Below are 19,260 nucleotides of genomic sequence, written 5' to 3'. Positions count from 1 at the left end.
AAACAAGCGTGGGTCCTTGGAAATATACGAATTTCATATGGAGCCCATGACAGTTCGAGAATAGGAGAAGGTACCTCTCGAAGTTAAAACAAGAGAAAATCTAGGTACAAATTTTCAAGTGCATCGTTTACTTGTTAAAAGCGATTTGAAAAGACTCGATGGCGCTTGAACGCATTATGGATCACGCAGCCATAGTGACGATTTAGAAACAGTTTTGGGTGTTAGTAAATGTGTAACGGCCATATAGAGGCTTTAAATTGTGGCGAGCAACTTAGCAGAAGTCCCAGGATATAAACATTGAAGCTTTCAACGAAATAGATTTGAAGTAACTGGGCACATTTTGCACAGTTACAGAGTAAGAGCCAGGTAATGGGCAATGACGACATATCCAGACTTGGCCTGTTTAGAAAATTGAGTAGACAGATAGGTAAGAAAGAGTTCGCCAAGTCAAGACCAGAGCTTCTCCAATGGTTGCTTCGATCAGCAAAACTATATATATATATAATCTTCAAAATAACTAAATATAACTAATCAATATAATCCCTGATAAACTTCCAAATTTTTTTCATGAACCATATACTATATGTCCTGTTATGGCAGTTAGATTTATGGCGGCCCATAGAATCCTGTATTATCCGCTTTTTCTGTTGCTTTCTCTGTTCTTACTGACGTCGTCAAGTGCAAATGACGTCACCGTGAAATTCGGTTCTTATGATTATGGATTTCTCAACGAATCGCTGGATTCTTATATAGGCATGACGATTGAAAAATCTGGTGCGACGTCAAAAGCGTTCCCTGTAATCATTGAGGTAAGTTTTTTTGTTTCGGAAAATTTTTTTTTTAATTTTGCTAGTTGAACATATTTTGTACCATTGTACCCTTAATAAAATACTTTATAGATCATGTTATAACACAAGATAATGTTTTTTTGATGGTTATTACACGGATTTTTTTTTTATTGGAGCGGTGTTTTAATTTACATGAGTCGTGAAAACAATTACCGGGTATAAGAGTTGAAATTTATAGTCAACATCAACAACAACCATATGTCATTCACGACGAGGCTTTTGTGAATGTTTAACATAATGAACGCAGCTCATCGTTTTTGAGTCAAGTGTAAGGCTGAAATGCAATGTTTCTCTCGTGATGAGGCTTGCTGTTAATAATTTAGCCTTTGAGGACATATTTGGGAGATTAAAAATAACATATTTTTAAATGCTAATATTCTAACCTCAGTTTTTTAAAAAAAATACTAGATTACCGGTATAATCATTTTATCTCTGAATAAATCTATAAGTGTTACGAATACGTTCTAGTTGAGTAAATTCACTTATGAAATTTGAATCATATATATATAATACAGTTCAGTAATACAGTTTTTCCCCAGAGTAAATAACTTCGTGACTGTACTTTTACATGCGATGTCGAAAAAAATACATAATCACGTGACGTCACCTGCTTGGCGCGAAAGTTGTCAGTAGGCTACGGCGAATGCTGCCGCTTCAGTTCGTGTGATATATTGCTAATTTGGAGTATAGCGTATAAAAGTATTAGGGAATTATTCTTTTTGTCTCTCCTTTCGTAGCTTCATCCCTCACACGGTGAAGTTGACGACTTTCTTTCCACGTCTTGGACAGTTTATTTCTTGGCGAACTCCGCGGAAACTGATTCCCAAATTGTGAATATATTTGTAAACGACGATGATTTGCCCGAGGACGATGAAGCATTCAGGTGAGATAGCTTATAATTACTGAAGTGTAGTTACCAATAATTGGTGCTCGTCATAACCTGATAACATAGTGCCCCAAGGATTTTTATGCAAAGATTTTTAGTTCGAAATAATACAGTCTGACTGTGATAAATAAGTAATTTGAATTGACTATCCTACCGGGCGCGTTTAACTTTCCAAGTTTATTGTGATGAGGTGGTAAGACATGGATTTCATTTCTGCAAAAGTACAAGCAAATAAAGTGAAACTCTTTCAATTGTTTTATGTCGTACAGTAGTCGGGCGGTCGGGAATTAATGACATTTATATATAGGCTATTTATTGCACTATATTATGCTTGTAATTTAAATATGGAAACTTTTTACTGTATGTCTGAAGAAGTCTTGAGGTCAGGCTGAATATCAGAAGTATTTTTTTTTAAACTTTTTACCAGTATCAAGGTATATCTGAATATTCTTGAACAAAATAGTAATGCGCTCTAGTAAATTTACCGGGGCTAATTAACTTATGTCGCATTTTTACATGAAATTACACATATATTTTGCTAAACTTTTTCCTTTAGGTTTCAACTAAGAGTTGCCTCTGATGATATCAACATAGAAGATCCCAGTTTTGCTACAATTACAATACCTGCCAATGATGATGCTAATGGTATCCTGTCTATTGCAACGGTCAGTACTTATGTGCCTTTTTGGCTTTAGAATGTGGATATGGGTGAAAACACTGTATGCTGATTTCAAAATCGTCACATTTTGCACTGTTTTCATAAAAACGGTTTTGCATGTATTTCTTTTACTAAGTTTTGAATTTTTCATATTCATTCCCAATATTTAAACAGATTAATAATATGGCAAACCCTGTTATTCGTCCTGATACTGTATAACGAGAATTGATTCTTGTATTTTATTTCAAGATTAGCTTGGAGATTGCAAACATTTTAAGCATTAGGATCTTAAAACTCAACTGACCTCATTTAAATATTCTGTTTTTTTATATTTTTTATTTTGTCACATTGACAGTCATCACCAGTTACTGCTACTGAAATAGCAAAACAAAATCAGGCTATACCACTCACAATACAGAGAGAAAAGGGAACATTTGATGATGTTTTTGTTGAATATGAAATTAAACGAAAGACAGATGCTGAAAATGAACAGGCAAGATTCATATATATTTGAAAGAAGTTTGTGAAGGAGTTGGCTGATTTGTTTGTTAAATGTAGTTATAGATCAATTATACAATATTCAATTCGTCCAGGGGTTGTGACAAGATCCTGTACATGCATCCACTGATATATGACGATATGTAAGGAGTACAGAAATCTTTAAAGATGGAATAGCTTCTGGGAAGATTTCTATTCCTAAAATTTAAAAAAAATGTTACAGGGATGTAGATATTTTGGTTTATGAAGTAATTTATTGTCAAATTCACGAATCTAGTAAAAAAAACATTGTTTTTGCTTTAAAGGAGGCACCACCAATAGAAGATCTGTTTCCATTGACTGGGCAAGTTGTCTTGCAGGATGGGAAGGAATCTGCTGATTTTGAAATTTTTGTCAGGGATGATGAAGTGAGTTATTAATGTTAATTATATGAATGTGTGAACAGATTGCAGATTGATATTCACAGATTTGCTCTAGGAAAATTTCTGTACGAGAAGCTTCTTGGAATGTATGTGGTAAAAAAACTGATGGAAATATTTTCATAGTTTTTTTTATTAACACTCTACCTGTTTTGTGGTTACTCAATCACTCTGTGAGCATTTTCAACTTTTTTGCATGCTTTCAAGCGCTCTAATTTATGTCCATTATAGTGTAACATGTTTCCTATATTGAGGTAGAGAAAAATAATCTTGTCTTGTTTACCATACCTTACCCATTTTATACACCATGAGTTTATGTAAGCTTGATTGCTATTTTAAAGCAAGATTGTGCGTTAGCCTCATTGTTTCGATTTCTTGATTTTTCCAGATTCCAGAGGATGCTGAACATTTTGTTCTCTCACTTACTTATTCAGATAAAGGGAAAATAAACGATAAAAATAATTCTATTGAAATTATTGTCAACGGGAATGACAGCCCTGTCAGGTTAGTTCAAATTTGACTACAAGTTACAGAACAAACAATCAAAGCCTTCGTGTGATTCTGCATTATAATACATAAGCCATGCTACACTTTTCTTTTAGTAACAGCTGGTATTAACCGGTGTAGAGGAGAAATTCCTAAAGTTGAATCGCGACTCTTCCCAGTTTTGGAGTCCAAAGTCGAATCTATTAGGGAGTGAAATTTTACTGACGGTTAGCTAATGACGATCTTGAGTCATTTCATTTAGATAACTCGAGTCACTTTGAGTCTTTCATAAATGATTATTCAATTCTGAATCGAGCCGAGTAGTAGTAACTAACACTAAACATGATTCTTTTATTTTAGATTTTCTCACTCAACAAAGCGTGTATTAGAACGGGATGGTAAAGCAAATGATATCGAAGTTCATGTAACGAGGGGTCTCGATGAAACTGGATCAAAAAGAATTGGGCCCGATGCTGGAGAGGTTTATGCATTTTTGTTTGAATATCATCATGGCTGTTGAAAGGGACTAGAATATTTCAATCTATTCAAAATCAATTATAATTGATATTTAAATTGATGATATTAGACATAATTGAAGATATTTTTATTTGAAAAATTATTATTTTGAGTAATTGATAGTTCGGAGTATCACCAAAAAGAATTTCATGGAAAACTATAAAATCAGAAAATCATTGAACATTTCCAAATTTGACCTCATTAAATATTCAAGTTTTTCTGTCTGTCCAACATGACCTAATTTAGATATATTCTATATTCACTATTTGAAAATATTGTTTTGGAATGTATTAGGAATAGCATATTGTTGGGTTTTGCCCATTCCTGGATAGCATTTTGTCAAAAGTTTTTAATGAGTAAAGCAATTTAACTGGTAAAATTCTTACACAACACATGACTATAAAACGTTCATCATCAAAGTAAATTCTAGATAAACGATCAGAATATTTATCCTTTATTTTTTTTTAAAAAGGTTGTTGTTGACTACAAAGTTGTCGCAAACTCTGCAACATCAAATGAAGATTACAATGTTGCAGACGGTGCTGTAAGATTTCTTGCTGGTGTTCATAATGCCAGCATAAAGGTTTGTTGAAATTTTTCTTACATCTGAAAAATCGTGTTTCCATCTACATCAGAGTTAACCTCTCTATTTTTTTGTTAAGATTAGGATGAGGATAGGCATTAAAGTGAAATTTACAAAAAAAATCGACATTTCATTACATAAATATGTGCAAAGGGAGAGGCGTCATTGCCCTATGTCCTTCTTAGTTATCTAAGTGTCCATGAGTTAAAGCTATCTGCGCGAGGGTGGTAGATGTGCACCCATTACCCTAAACTACACAAAGACATTCTTGGGGCGGCGTGATGTGTCAGGGTAGGCAATGCCTAACCGGACATATCATTGAGTATCAGTGGCTGCTTGTGTTAGGCCTTGTTTGGAGCCAAAATCGTATAAAAGAATCAAATTCAAAAGTGGAAAATATAATTTTGTAATTTTTTGTTCTCTGTCACTGATGCATGGTGTAATATCATTTAAAAAATATTGTCTGTGTGAATTTTTAAATTAGGTTTTCATTCGTCTTACTAATATGTAAAATTTTTGCATCAAAAAAATAATGTTGTACTTGCTTCCAGGTTTTAATTATGCCAGATGACATACCTGAGGTGGCAGAAAATTTTACAATTACATTACTTCCTTCTACTGTGTATGGTGATGCTATTGTGACATCGCCAGATCATTGTGTCATTACAATAGAAACTAACGACAAAGCAAATGGAGTATTATCGATTGATTTTTCTGATGCTATCATGAATGAGAAAGATGGAGACAAAAAAGTTTTTATTGCGGATGAAGATGATAATGAAAAGTATGCCATTCATTTATTTTCTTATATAATATGCACTATGAATTTGGACAATTATTGATGATTAATCGTTTCATTTATGTACAATCTACACTTTTTAACTATTGGTGCTCTAGTTTATGAATCTATGTGCTTAGGTTATGATCTTTAGTAATTAAACATTCTAATATTATTTTCACTGAGAACAAAAAGCAGAAAATATAGACCCTTTCAAAGAAAAACAGTTCTTCATAGTTTAAAACTTTTCCAATAAACATTTAACTTTCAAATGATTCATTCAACTTATTATATTTCAGGTTCTCTGGCATTCGTATTATGAGACATGGAGGTTCATTTAAGACAGTTTCAATACAATGGACTTTAGATTCGATGGGTGAATCAAATCCCAGTAAATTAATGCCAACATTAGGAGAAATTATATTCGAATCGGGAGAGACAGAAAAATTTGTTGAATTTGAAATTGCACAGGATGCCTTGCCACAGGAATCTATGAAATATGTATTCAGGTAAACTGCTTATTTTCAGCTGAAATATATTTATATGTTAGTTCTGGCCGCAATGGCCCATTGTTTTCTAGAATTGAACGTGACAGGTTAAAAAACTTGTTTGAAACACGGCTGGGAAGCTGGAGCCATGGAGCTGTGACATTTTTGTTTGCAAATTTTTTTGTTTGTTTTTATATTTGAAAGGGATAAGTGTCTTCATAAACATTTCTGTAATCTTGATAATTTACCATTTCAATGTCTTCATTAGACTTCTGGCCAGTACAATCAAAGGAGGTGCTGAACTAGATGGTAACACGGAAGCTGATATTTATGTCCCTGACTCTGATAATGTTTATGGCTTAATAAATATAAGAAGAGGAAGCAAGATAGATGTTGATAATGAGTCGAATCAAAGGTAGGTTTTGATTACAATCAACAAATTTTTATAATTATAAGTTGGGTTGCCCGATCCTTTCTCTATGCGATTATGCTAGTGGATCCGTATTCATATAATGCAAGGATGCTATAGCAGGAATAAACTGGACTCCCCTATGTAATTCAAGAGTCCTACTGCACACTAACACAATTGTATATTTATGCTGGGTAAATGTATATACAAATGTATATTACCTACTAATGCGTATCTCTCCTAAAGTATCTTTAGAATTTTTTGTTCAACTTGGTGTATCTAATTGTATGTATCTCATTTCATATGAATACACTAACTTAATGCAAAAGTAATATAACTATCCTAACCCAGAACATAATTTTAATTCTATGTTGCATATACTCACTTTAGTAACCATTTGTTTCGACAATACATGTCTTTCTTCACTCATAACTGTGGGACAAGTGTGGGATAAATGGTGCATCTGGGACTATTGTAACCATTTGGGCCAAAAGTGTAAAGACGGGGACAAGTGGGGCATGACTTCTATTGAGATAAAGCTCCATTTATGAATCATTATGATGCTTATCTTGTTTTTAGAAATGTTCTTCTGACTGTTGAAAGGTCTGGAGGAGTGGTTGGTAAAATCAATGTAACATATTCTGCTTATTATTTACCTCCTGAAGCTACTCAGATAAGAGATGCAATGCCCGGTATATTGGAAAACCCTACAGGATTTATAGTGCTGAATGATGGAGTTGGTAAGTTCATTATATTAGTAAAGTTTCAGAGGACTCTGTGACATCTGCCCAACATTTTATCATTGTAAGAGGCTAAATCTTGCAAATGTAATGCTTTCGTTTGGATTGAAAATTTGTTGATTTCATGGAATTCTTGCTTGCCCATAAATAAAAATTTTATAGAGCGTTTTCACATCTCCCATTCTAAACAAGGCTCTGTGCCAGCAGCCACTATTAAGTGAGAAACTACAAAATTATCTGAGTACATGAAATATTATGTTCGACGTGAGGTGATGGGTATTTGAAACTTAGATTTTCATCTGCAATGCCAACATTGTTAAGTCCTATGCTTTACCTACTGGGACTCATCTCTTGCCCACTGTAATCACCTGTTGGTTTTTGTATGGGTTAGGTCAGTCTCTTGATTGCACTTGCCATTTGAATATGTGAAATAAGGAGAATTGGTTCTCTATAATTCTAATAACTTTTTTCAGACAAGGAAGAAGTCAGTTTGAAAATAGGAGAGTTAGCGTTTCTTCAAACAGGAGCTTCATTTGAAATAAGATTGGAAACTGTTGATTTGGTAAGTGCTTTAATTTGACACAATATTGCATTTAAAATTGATTTGAACTTTCTGTTTTGTCAACAGCTTGATCGTTCACCATCAATTTTGCCGAAAACTCCTCGTCTCGGTGATCGTTCATCCATAACTCTCCTAGTAAACGAAGAGCAAGCTAATAGTGAAGTAGGTTTCGCTGATCCAAAACAAGTTGAAGTAGAAGAACCATCTGATGATCCGTTAATTGTCGAAATTGAAATTACAAGAGAAGGTCGGTAATATTCTGGGGGTATTGATAAGAAGATATATTCCTAGAAATAATTAATACATGTAAATAATATATAGGTAAGTTGTAAGTAAATAAAATGTTTATTGAATTATGAGAATTTTTTTTGATAGTAATAATGAAATTGAATTATAAAATGCAACAGATATCAAATACAGTATTTTGCAATTATGATCCCAGTCCATTTTCTCGCATCTATCTTTTGTAAAAGTCACAAAAGCTTGATAATGATCATTTTTTTCAGTGAGTTTTTACTTTAGTCTTGAAAGACTGCATTTTGTTCAGGTCTATCGAGTGAAACAAGGATCCAACTATCATATAGAAATGATGCTGTCGAGTCTAAAGAAGTTACAAGAGCTGTGGACTATCAACCAGGTCAATAGGCAATTTATATGAGTTACATTTTCATTTTTATCTCATGAAGAGTTAGGTCAATTAGACGCCCTGATTATATGACGAATCGCAGCCACGTTTCCAATTACCAATCTATATAGGGATAGAGTATAGGTATAATTGACAATTTAATTTTTCCATGTGCCCATACTTTGATACTGGTCAGTGGTTACATAAATTGCCATACGATGGCAATGAGTCTAACAATCATCTTGCACATAATTGTTCCTCGCAGGATTTGACCCTGCAAAATCACACAGGGTAGTGCTTTGCAATGGAACTTTGTTTATGCTTGACACGATTGCCTTATATTTGTCTCTTTTCAAGTAAATATAATATGATAATATTACAGAAATGATAATATATGTCTGCTATTCTGGTTATACTATATCAAACGGACAATTTCAATTGTGTGTTTTGATTAGGCCCGACTGAAGTAATCTTGGCACCAGGACAAAGAAGTCGAATATTGACAATCAAAATTTTACCTGACGATCTACCTGAGACTGATGAAATATTGATTATTAGAATTGATAGGTGAAAAATTTTTACGTTTAGTGAACAAATTTAAAATTGAAGTTGTATAAAATGTGACTAGTTGAAATACAATTTTGTATAATATGGCATAAAATTTATATTAATTTTCAGAAAATATATTTTTACATTTAGTATGACTTCAATGCTTCACATATATGAAATATTGAAAATTGTTATTCATTCTGCTAACATCATTTATTTCCATTTGTAATACAAAAGTAGTGAAGCATATTTAATGCAAAACTATATTTGCCAGACTTTACTATATGTTTATACTGATGTACATACCGGTAATCTATATTCTGCAGTGTTGAGCCAGACAACCAGAAATTGAAAAAAGATTCATCTGAAAAACGAATAGTCATTTTGGAAAATGATAGTCCTGGTGGAATATTTCAATTTATGGATGGCACTGCTGAGTATTATGAAATTGAGGTAAGTAGTTATTAAAAATTACTTTTTTTTGCTTGAGAAATGATTTTTTAATGTTGTATTTTTGAAGACCTTTGGTTGTTTTTGCTCTATTTTCCTTATCAAACTATGATTCTTGGATATATGAGCCAAAATACCCATAACAGCATTGCAATAATATAACTTTCGGCGAAATACTGTTGCTCTAAATAGGGGCTATGCGAATCGCCTCAAAGTGCTATCTTGAGACCACATTACTCTGGTTTCAAAAGTTTCTACACTGTCGTTGTGGTAATTTTAACAAGCAAACCCCCATCAAATTTCTATCTAATCTTGAGTGAGAAATGAAGTTACTGCGGACCAGGCAATACATTATGATATATATATGGCTGCTTCACATACAGAGCCTCGTTCTGATTAAAAGCAAAAGAATAAATCCCATTCAATATTTCCAATTTTTTTCTGTTCTATGCAGGAAAATGAAAGAGAGACTGTTGCACTTACAGTAACTCGCACAGAAGGTGATCTTGTTACTAGAATGGTCGAGTACAATGTCATACCAGATGGTTCAGAACAATTCTATGGAGTCCCTGAGATTATTGTTTTTGAGCCTGGTACGTATATGCCTTTATTTTTGAATGAAATTGAAAGCTTCACAAAAAAATTGCGAAATAGGCCATAGTTAGTAAGAAGTAATAAAACAATCTTGCTGTGCACAAATTGACAAAACCAGTAAGTTTTACAAATAATTCATTATCTCATAGTTATTTTTTGATTGTATTGACCTAAACTTTTTTAATTCTAGTGTAAATCAATATTTACTATGTGTGTACATGACCTTTATAATTCATTATAATCTCCCTAGCATAGGTGATTCATTAATAGATCATAACTTGGCTCAGAAATCAGTCCCTTTTGCTACTGAGTAAGTGTATGTGACTTTAATTTGAGAAATATATACACAAGGAAAAAACAAAACAGTACTTATTTCACATTTCTCTTCTTAGGTCAAAGAACAGTCAATATATCAATAGTGCCTAAAGATGACAATATTCCTGAACTGCAGCAAAATTTCACTCTGGGTAAGCTTTATTTAGGACTTGTTTATTGGCAAGGTATACAGACGACTTTTGCCAGAAAAAAATCACACCTAATGAGAACAACACTTGTAGTTTGATAGAATTTTTATTAAATCTAATATGATGTTAGCAATTTTTAATTTCCTATTCAAAAAAAAGTATGTTAAATTGATTATAACAAGTTGTTCTGCTTATCTTGCACTGCTTATTTTTGTTGGTACTTTAATGAAGATAGTTTTGGTATGACAATTTATAAGAATTTAAAGAAGACATGTACTTATATTGACCCCCTTATACGTTTAAGGTATTTTTTAGTCAAATTCAAACTTTTGTATAAATCGTAGAAATACTCTATTATCTAGATTTATATGTGCTTATTCTAATTCCCATCAGTACGACTACTTTAAAATAACATCGATACCAATCTATTTTCACAGAGCTAAAACCATATGGAACACCAGCTAGCGTTATAGCAAACCCATCTAAGGTTACAGTAACAGTGAAACCAAGTGATGATCCCCATGGTGTGTTCGTCATGGCTGAGAAAGATGGACAAAAAAATATACCAGGGAGAAAACAGGATATATGTGAGCATTATTGTCACTTCAGAAATAGGGGTTAAATGTATTGGCTCACCGTTTGCCAGTGCTGTGACGTCAAAATTGGCATTCCATCTCCAAGGAAATAAAATTTGTACCATAAAAACCTTGGCATATGCAAGACTCCAGGTCACAGGTCATCCTAATGGAGAGTTGAGTTTGAATGTGAACTTGAATCAAATCACTGACTCGAGTGTCACTGGCTGTTAGTTGAGTCTTTTGTTTAGATGAGTTAGTCTGATGAGTTACCTCTGATGGTGACTCGAGTCTCCCTGACACTGACTTCAACTTCACTTTCTACTCCTGACCTAGAGGGGTCTAAAAATATGACACTGCTCTATAACTCCAATATCAATAAAACACTCCAAACTCTGACACCTAGACCATAGCATTGCTATATGCCATGAACTAAAAATCATACTAATTTAAACTATAGTACCTCTATGTACAACCATAATCTATCCATTAACTGAATAAAAAAACATGGGTTGTCATTCTTCATTTTTGATACAATCAGAAAAAGTATTCAGTATTTCCTTCCTGTATTTTAATCTAATTCCAAACATTCACTTTTTAGTGGAAAGTACATTGAAAACCAACTACAGCTGCATCTACATTGTACATAGGGAAATGGGTTCATTTGGTGAAGTTTCTGTTGCTTGGAAAATTATACCGAATGATACAAATGATGTCTATCCTACTGGTGGTGTTCTTAAATTTGAAGAAGGTGTAACTGAGGTATGTGGGAATGTTGGCGTGATGGCCAGTGTCCAATATGACATGACCACAAATCATGGGTCAAGTACTGTCATGGGTCATTCGAACCTGAAGTCAATCACTGAATTTTCATCACTGAATTGGTGATTAGTAAGTTCGATGAGTTCAGATTATTTCATCTAGATGACTTGGGTCACGTCCAAGTCATTGATAAATGATGATTGAGTCCAACTCCATGACTTGAACTTGCTGCTGTGATATACCGGTTCTTCATTTCTGTTTCTTTTTCCGTTATTTGTTGTATATCTTCAGAAACGCATTAAATAACATATTCTAAGCAAAACTATCGCAATTATGGGTTCATTACATAAGTAATTTTGCCATAATTACAAATTTGATTTTGGTCGATTGTGTGCAAGACTATTACCAAGCAAATAACCAGTTTACCATGCATTCAGGGTATCATTGATTTATGGTCAATGCCAGATGAATTGCCAGAATCAATGGAAGAATTTTCTCTTGTGTTGTACAATGGATCAGATGGATCAAGAGTAGGAATTTCAAACAATGCATCTTTTATCATCAATTCGAATGATAATGCAATATTTTTTAAAGGTAAGACTTACCGGTAATGTTGTTTCTGTGTAATAAATAGCTTTATATTTTTTGAGTGGTAACGGTATTGATGTCGGAGTCATATTTTCAAACTTTCTGAAGTTGTGCTGAAGTTTACTGATTTATACGCTTCTTGCCAAACAGCAATTTTGCACCTTATTTCTTGGGTCAATCTTCTTGTCATTCTGTGAGTTGATAAAAATGCAAACAATATCTAAATTTTACTAAATATCCATACTATGTTTTCGGAAGAAATGAACACTCTATGATGAGTACCTGAAAAGCAAACCAAAATGAAAAGTGTATACTTACTTTTGAGACACCCTGTATAGTAACATGATACCTTTAATAACATTCCTGGTAATCTCTACAGTACTAATTCATTCTTTCAACATTTCAGGATCGGATTCAGTGACTATTCGAGAAGGGGAAGAACTAGTTTTAAACATTCGTAGAGATGGACCTGGATCTGATTCTACTAATGTCAGATTTATGACAAGATCTCGAAAGACATCTGATGGTCAGTATTCATTAGTAATTAAACTGATTGGAGAATCCCGCAATTTATTTATTTGAGCCATGGACTTATGGCACTTTTCTTCCTAGTGAGTAATTGATGAAATATTTTTCTTATTGTGTGTGGACAGTCTGTCAGACAAACGATCTTAGTTTTCAGTAATTTAGTGCCTGGAGAACTAATTACAATAGAAAAAAAAATAAAAATTCGATTTGTTCTGGAATCATGAGTATTTAAAAATGTACTAACCCACTGATAATCTGAATTTGAGTTTGAATTAACATCTTCGATTTTTGTAACTTTCATCAAATTTCAGCTTCAATTGTACTTTATACCTCAGATCAATCTCAAATGACTTCTGAATACACAATGCTACAAGCCGAATCGAACATTGATTTTATCCCAATACCTGATCCTGATAATCCAGACAATGGAATAGTACGATTTCCTCCAACTAGCTTAGATGAATTTATCAAAGTGACAATTCCTGATGATCTGATACCTGAAGATGACGAAGAATTCTTTGTTGAGGTATTCCATGTTGAACATATGCTATTTACTCTGAACAATGCTCTGTATTAGCATGCACTGCCATGTAAAGATCTATTGTATATCCTCGCATATAAGCCGACTCCATAAAAACAGCCCTAAGCGACTGTGTATGACAATCAATATAAGATAACGTGTAAGACAACCAAATTCAGGACTGTTATCTCTGTCATGGCATACCAAGCGCTGCTTTGAGTGTGTGCATACAAGCTTTTATCGTGAGAACTTGGCATGGTTTGAGTTGTATCTGTTGGAATTACGTTAGCATAATGTTATTTCGTTTTAGTGCGATCAGAGTTATGCGCATATAAGCCCACCCCTTATTTTTGGCAACTTTGTTTTTTAGTTTTAAACTCAGCTTATATGCAAGAATATATAGTACCGGTACTTTAATTTGAAGGGATGGTATCTTCCCGATTTGGCATTGCCCTCTCAATTTATTACACACTGGGAGAGGTGGTGTGCATGTGATTTGAAGTCTAGATCTTTTCGCCTCCAATATAGCTGAATCAAACATTTTGACCACTGGGCCATCAAACCCAGCTTTGCTAAATAGATGTTGTTTATGTTATACCTTTATAAATTATATCTTTTAAATTTTTATTTCCAAATTTGGCTTTTCAAAAATGTCATACGTTCAAAAGTGAATTAAAGTAAGCTATCAGTAATGGTGCAAAGTTTTCTGGGACCTCCTGAAGTATGCGCACCATGATGGCGCACAACCTGATTTCAGGTTATGCTAGGCTCACGTTAGGCTAGGGTTCAGGTTGTGTGACATCTTGGTGCGCATACTTCAGGAGTACCGTTTTTTGTTTTATACATTATCATACTATTTCATAAGATAACTTACAAAAGTATTTGAAAATTTGTAGCTTACATTACTTGAGATTTCAATTATATTATCCGGATAGGGATAGATTTGGATTTACATATTTATCTCGAAGCAGAGGGAAGCCTATGAGACGTAAACCATTTTTTAGTTCTTGTTTTTTACAGTAATGAAGGCACTTTTCGTAATATCTTCATCTTTGTTCTTATTCACCCTTTTTCTTCTATTTTTTCTCATTAGACACGTAGTGGACATAACGATCGTTTCAATATTATGTTGTTGTTGTTCTTGTTCTTTGACACGTTTTTAAAAAGTCGCTTTTCTCTTCGAATACTGGACCAATTGCTTTGAAATTTTCAGTGGTTGAAGATAAAATTTTTCTCCAGAAGGCTATTACTTTTTTTTTGCTATGACGTCATCAAAATTATTGCCATTGGGTGGCGCTACGTGTCCATATATTTGAGCATAGCTCTCTTGTTTTTTTACTCTTATTAAATACATTCTTGCATCTTTCAGATATTCAATGCAACTGGGGATTATGTTGTTTATGGAAACACTGTAATTCAAGTCAAGATATTACAGAATGATAATGCTTCTGGAGTTTTTCGCTTTGCTACTCAGGAACCAGCAATTTTGAAAGAAGGTGTTTCACAGGGAATCAGGTAGCAGAAAAATCATTCAAAAATAAACTTGAATTTGAATTAAAAACTATAAAAAATTCAATATTGTTAGGCATTGAAAAGAATGGTTTGAATTATCTGAATATTCTCTTTTACAAGTAGCATACGTAAATTTGTTTGCTAGAAGCAAGATCATTGCACTCAAGCAGTAGTGAAGAAAACTTTTCTGTGGTCAAAGTTACAGGCAGTTTATAATATTATACTATATCATTATAATATAGTAGTATTATGGTATTAACGTCAGGTAGCTCGACGGTGTGGCGCATCATGCTAAGTATTAGGAATACGGCTGCAACTACACTTCTGATTACCCTGTGCGAGTTTGCAAGTTCGAATTCCATGCAGAGATAGTTATGTGCGAGAGGATTGCTGGACTCCTCATTGGCGTTTGGTGGTTTACGTAACCTCTGGTCGGTTTCAGCTTTTTCCACCATAAGTCCATCCCTCCGAAGACAAATAACTGGCTAACTAATCCCATACCCGACATGGACTGGTAACCTACTTATCGGTTTTCTTCCCCTCCAGGATAAATATGTAAATCTTATCCTAAGAAATTGAATTATCTGGGTATGTACATATATAGGAACACGCAAGGGAACTCATTCGTGACCAAAGTATAATATTATACCATATCAATATAATATAACAATACTATGGTAATGGTGTAAACGTGTTTTATAACATGTAAATTTTTATTTTATTTTTCATAAAAAATTAATCTTGTTTCAAGCATTCAGAGAGATTATGGAACATATCGTGCTATTCAACTTGGATGGAAAATTATTGAAAATATTGAATTTGGACCAAATATGACGATTGCGGACATTCTCGAATCAGTGAGTTGATTTTCAAACCCCTCTTTAAATGCTATGTATTTAATGTTCCTAAAAATGTTACTATATGTGTTTCTGGCAGAATATTTGATGTTTACTTCAAGTTTGAAAATTCTGTCCATTAATGGGGTTGCATTTTTCATACATAGGGTGACGAAGTCAATGAATTTGTCAATAACGAAGGAATCATCGATTTTTTACCAGAAGAAAACAATAAAACTTTCATCATTGAAGCTTTAAAAGATAACATCCCGGAATATAAAGAAGATTTTGTGCTGTTACTAACTAATGTTACAGGTTAGCCCATAGTATTGCTATTTCTAAATAGTTTACTATTTACAAGTTCCAAATGTCAAATATAGTAAAAATTGGATTGATGCAATTTTGCAAAATATATTTTCAAATGGAGATATTCTAAATTTCACCACATGGAATATGCCTATTTATTATGATTATTTTTATTCATTTTGGACAACCCTAGTTTTTTAGTCAAAATATTTATTTTTTACCTATGATTATGGATGGTAGTGAGAAGTCAAGTACGGTCGTGTTGGTATTTATGCTGACTTTTTGGAATAGAGTGCTGCTTAATGATATCACATAGCATGAGTAGTTAGTCAACTATTGCTTATTGCCAAACTATCACTCAACGTATTAACAGTCATAACTCAAAATGAGAAAAATATGTTGTTACATGTTGTATTAAACTATTGTACCTTATTTTGAAAAACATCGAAAACAATATTTAAACGATTAATTTAATATTATTTCAATTTCCAAATTAAACAGGTGGATCTGCAATATTATCGAATGATGTATTTTCTCTGATAAAAAATTTGAGTGTTGAATTGAATGACAGTCCATACGGAAAGATGAGAATTCATGTAGATTCATTGAAAGTAAATGTATCTGAAGATTCTGAAAATGAGGTAAAAATACACTTAAGATCATTGATATTTTTTGTCCAGAATGGGAATTTTCGTTTTTTATTGTTTGTGCCTTTGTATTCAATATTATTACAATTGGTATGTTAAGTATAGATATCTCTATAATTTTTAAATTCATTTATGCATATATATATCATGATTTTAGCCCCAGAATAGTAGTTTTTTAAAAATTCGAAGTTACCTATTGTCAAATCAAAAATTAATCTCAATACAAGATGATTCACGTAAGAAAGACTTTAGTCTTTGTTTTGAATTTTATAACTACCATGCTTGATTTAATCGTACTTGGGCCAATTAAAACTTTTGACTATTATTTCGTTAAAACTTTATTTTATTTTAAGACTGATGAAGAGCCTGTTTCTGATAGTGATATGCCGGCAGTTGACAAAATTCCACAAACTTTTGCAAATATAACGGTGGAAAGATCAATGGGAATGGACGGAAATATAAAGGTATAGTTGCAACTTGTTAAATTTCCAATTTATTCTCCTGATTTGATTTTTCAATATTGTGCTACGATAATTGTTTAGAATTTAGGATTTAGAATCCTGTTATAGCCAATTTTGACCATGGGTCTGAATGCAAAAATGTGTTATCGCTGTTCTCTATCTACCTACCTATATTAATCATGCTTTTAATAGCATTAATTTTTAATCTCTTTCAATCTTGTCAAATAACTTATATTTAAATAAAATAAATATATTTATTAAATTTACATTCCTATCCTCTTTGAAGTCTTTGAAGATTTTTGTCTTTCTAACTATTACGATGAAACAACCTTCCCAGTCGTTTATCTTCATTTCAAATTTTATACCTATGTATAATTGTGTTCATATATTGTATAATATATTTCAGGTTTTATGGGAGATTTACGATTACAAATATGAAGAAAGTTTATTACCAGAATGTCAAGATTTATTATTATCTGCAAATATAACTGGTATCGAAAGTGACATAACTTTATCAAGATCAGGCACTGGAACACCAACTTATAAATTTATTGGAGGTATCTAGTTCAAATCAAACTTGGTTCATTTTAAGCGTCATTTTGATATGAATGAAAACGAAAATTCTCTCATTAAATGTTGTCTGTTATGGAAGCCTTTATGAGGTTTTTATAAACTGACACTCACACAAAAGGAGGTCCTGCTTTTATAAAAAAAAATTATTCTCACCAGTTTTGCCCTCTCACACAATATTTTAAACTCTGGAAGAAGTTGTTCGAATGGGTATTAAACCTGGAATTTCTAATCTTCAGTTTCTTAAAAAAATTTAAAACACTCTAAAAGTTTTGAAATGTGTAATAATGCCATTTTTATGTTTGACCTTATCCTGATAGAATTGTTATTAATATTTGAGAATTTTTATATGTTTTTATGTTATTTTAGGTTTTAGTCCATTGCATGATTATGATATTTCATTTAAATCAAAGATTAAAATTGTTAAATGCTGTATTCTCTAAACACTTTCTTTTATATTATTTATCTTATATTTTGTGATAAGTTTATTAAAATAGTTTATGTTTCTTTTCCATTAGGTTCCTCAGCAATACTTCACACAGAAGATAAAAAATTTGAACACCTTGATAAATTTTCATTATCTTTATGGATGAAACCAGACATTGAAAAAATGTTTACTTTGGTTTCAACACACGATGCTTCAGATATGTTGGAAATTCATGTTCCCCTTCTATCAAAATATGATGAAAATAATAACTTGATTTATTTATTATTGATGAATTTGATGGGAACATCATATGATGATATTCAGATTGTGGAAATGCACTTTACTCATAGGTGGGTTTGTATAATTTTTGTGAAGTGAACCTATTGGTCGTTTTACAAAATTGCTGCTGTCGTTGTGAAATACCGTAATCATTGTTTTACTCAGTTAATGAGTCAATCTAATTCGAATATTCAGTATTTGAAGATTTTATTGTACACAAAGTGGACTATGGATCGTTTTGTTTTTATGTTGTTGTAAAAAAATCGCTTTTTTCTTCAACTACTGCATCAATTGCTTTGAAGCTTGTTGTCGCTAGAAGGCTTCATTACATTACTTTTATTCATTTTAAAATATCTGTTCGCTCTGTGGATTTGTTTTTCACTGCGAAGTTTTATGTGATGACGTCATCGAAATTAAAAATTGCGTGTCATGGGTCCATGATCAATATCGGTGATCTGGTGGTCTGACAACGGTATACTTTGAAAGATTTTATACTACTTTATTTTGGCCTTGCTCATATATTTGAGCATTGCTCCTTGATGACTTGATTTGTCATCCAGATTTTACTGTTTTTCATTGTTTATAGGCATTGCTGGTAATGTTGCTGTCATGTCTTAACCATTTCAGCTTTGCATGTATATATATTTAAGTATTGATCTCCTGATCTATCTATTGGTAATCTAATGAGATAGTTTT

At 32.7% G+C, this 19,260-nt stretch overlaps 1 protein-coding gene across 1 annotated transcript; it reads left to right on the top strand.

Annotated features, from left to right (window-relative positions):
- The first annotated feature begins 611 nt into the window (after positions 1–611).
- On the top strand, positions 612–19,163 carry LOC120334575 (adhesion G-protein coupled receptor V1-like). Its single transcript, XM_078109432.1, has 32 exons — positions 612–809; positions 1,586–1,731; positions 2,291–2,399; positions 2,748–2,885; positions 3,196–3,297; positions 3,698–3,813; positions 4,156–4,276; positions 4,784–4,894; positions 5,446–5,678; positions 5,972–6,181; positions 6,429–6,575; positions 7,149–7,309; positions 7,783–7,871; positions 7,938–8,118; positions 8,419–8,508; positions 8,952–9,063; positions 9,372–9,498; positions 9,950–10,088; positions 10,482–10,556; positions 10,991–11,140; positions 11,730–11,890; positions 12,328–12,484; positions 12,885–13,004; positions 13,342–13,532; positions 14,896–15,041; positions 15,790–15,895; positions 16,042–16,189; positions 16,682–16,821; positions 17,181–17,291; positions 17,695–17,845; positions 18,377–18,635; positions 19,151–19,163. The coding sequence occupies exons 1-32, from the start codon at positions 756–758 to the stop codon at positions 19,161–19,163; spliced, it is 4,314 nt and encodes a 1,437-aa protein (XP_077965558.1). The 5' UTR covers positions 612–755.
- Positions 19,164–19,260: the final 97 nt, after the last annotated feature.

This window comes from Styela clava, chromosome 15, assembly GCF_964204865.1.
Source record: "Styela clava chromosome 15, kaStyClav1.hap1.2, whole genome shotgun sequence".
In the NCBI taxonomy this organism is placed as follows: Eukaryota; Metazoa; Chordata; class Ascidiacea; order Stolidobranchia; family Styelidae; genus Styela; species Styela clava.
Note: the sequence above shows the minus strand (reverse complement) of the source record. Positions and strands in the feature narration are given on the sequence as shown.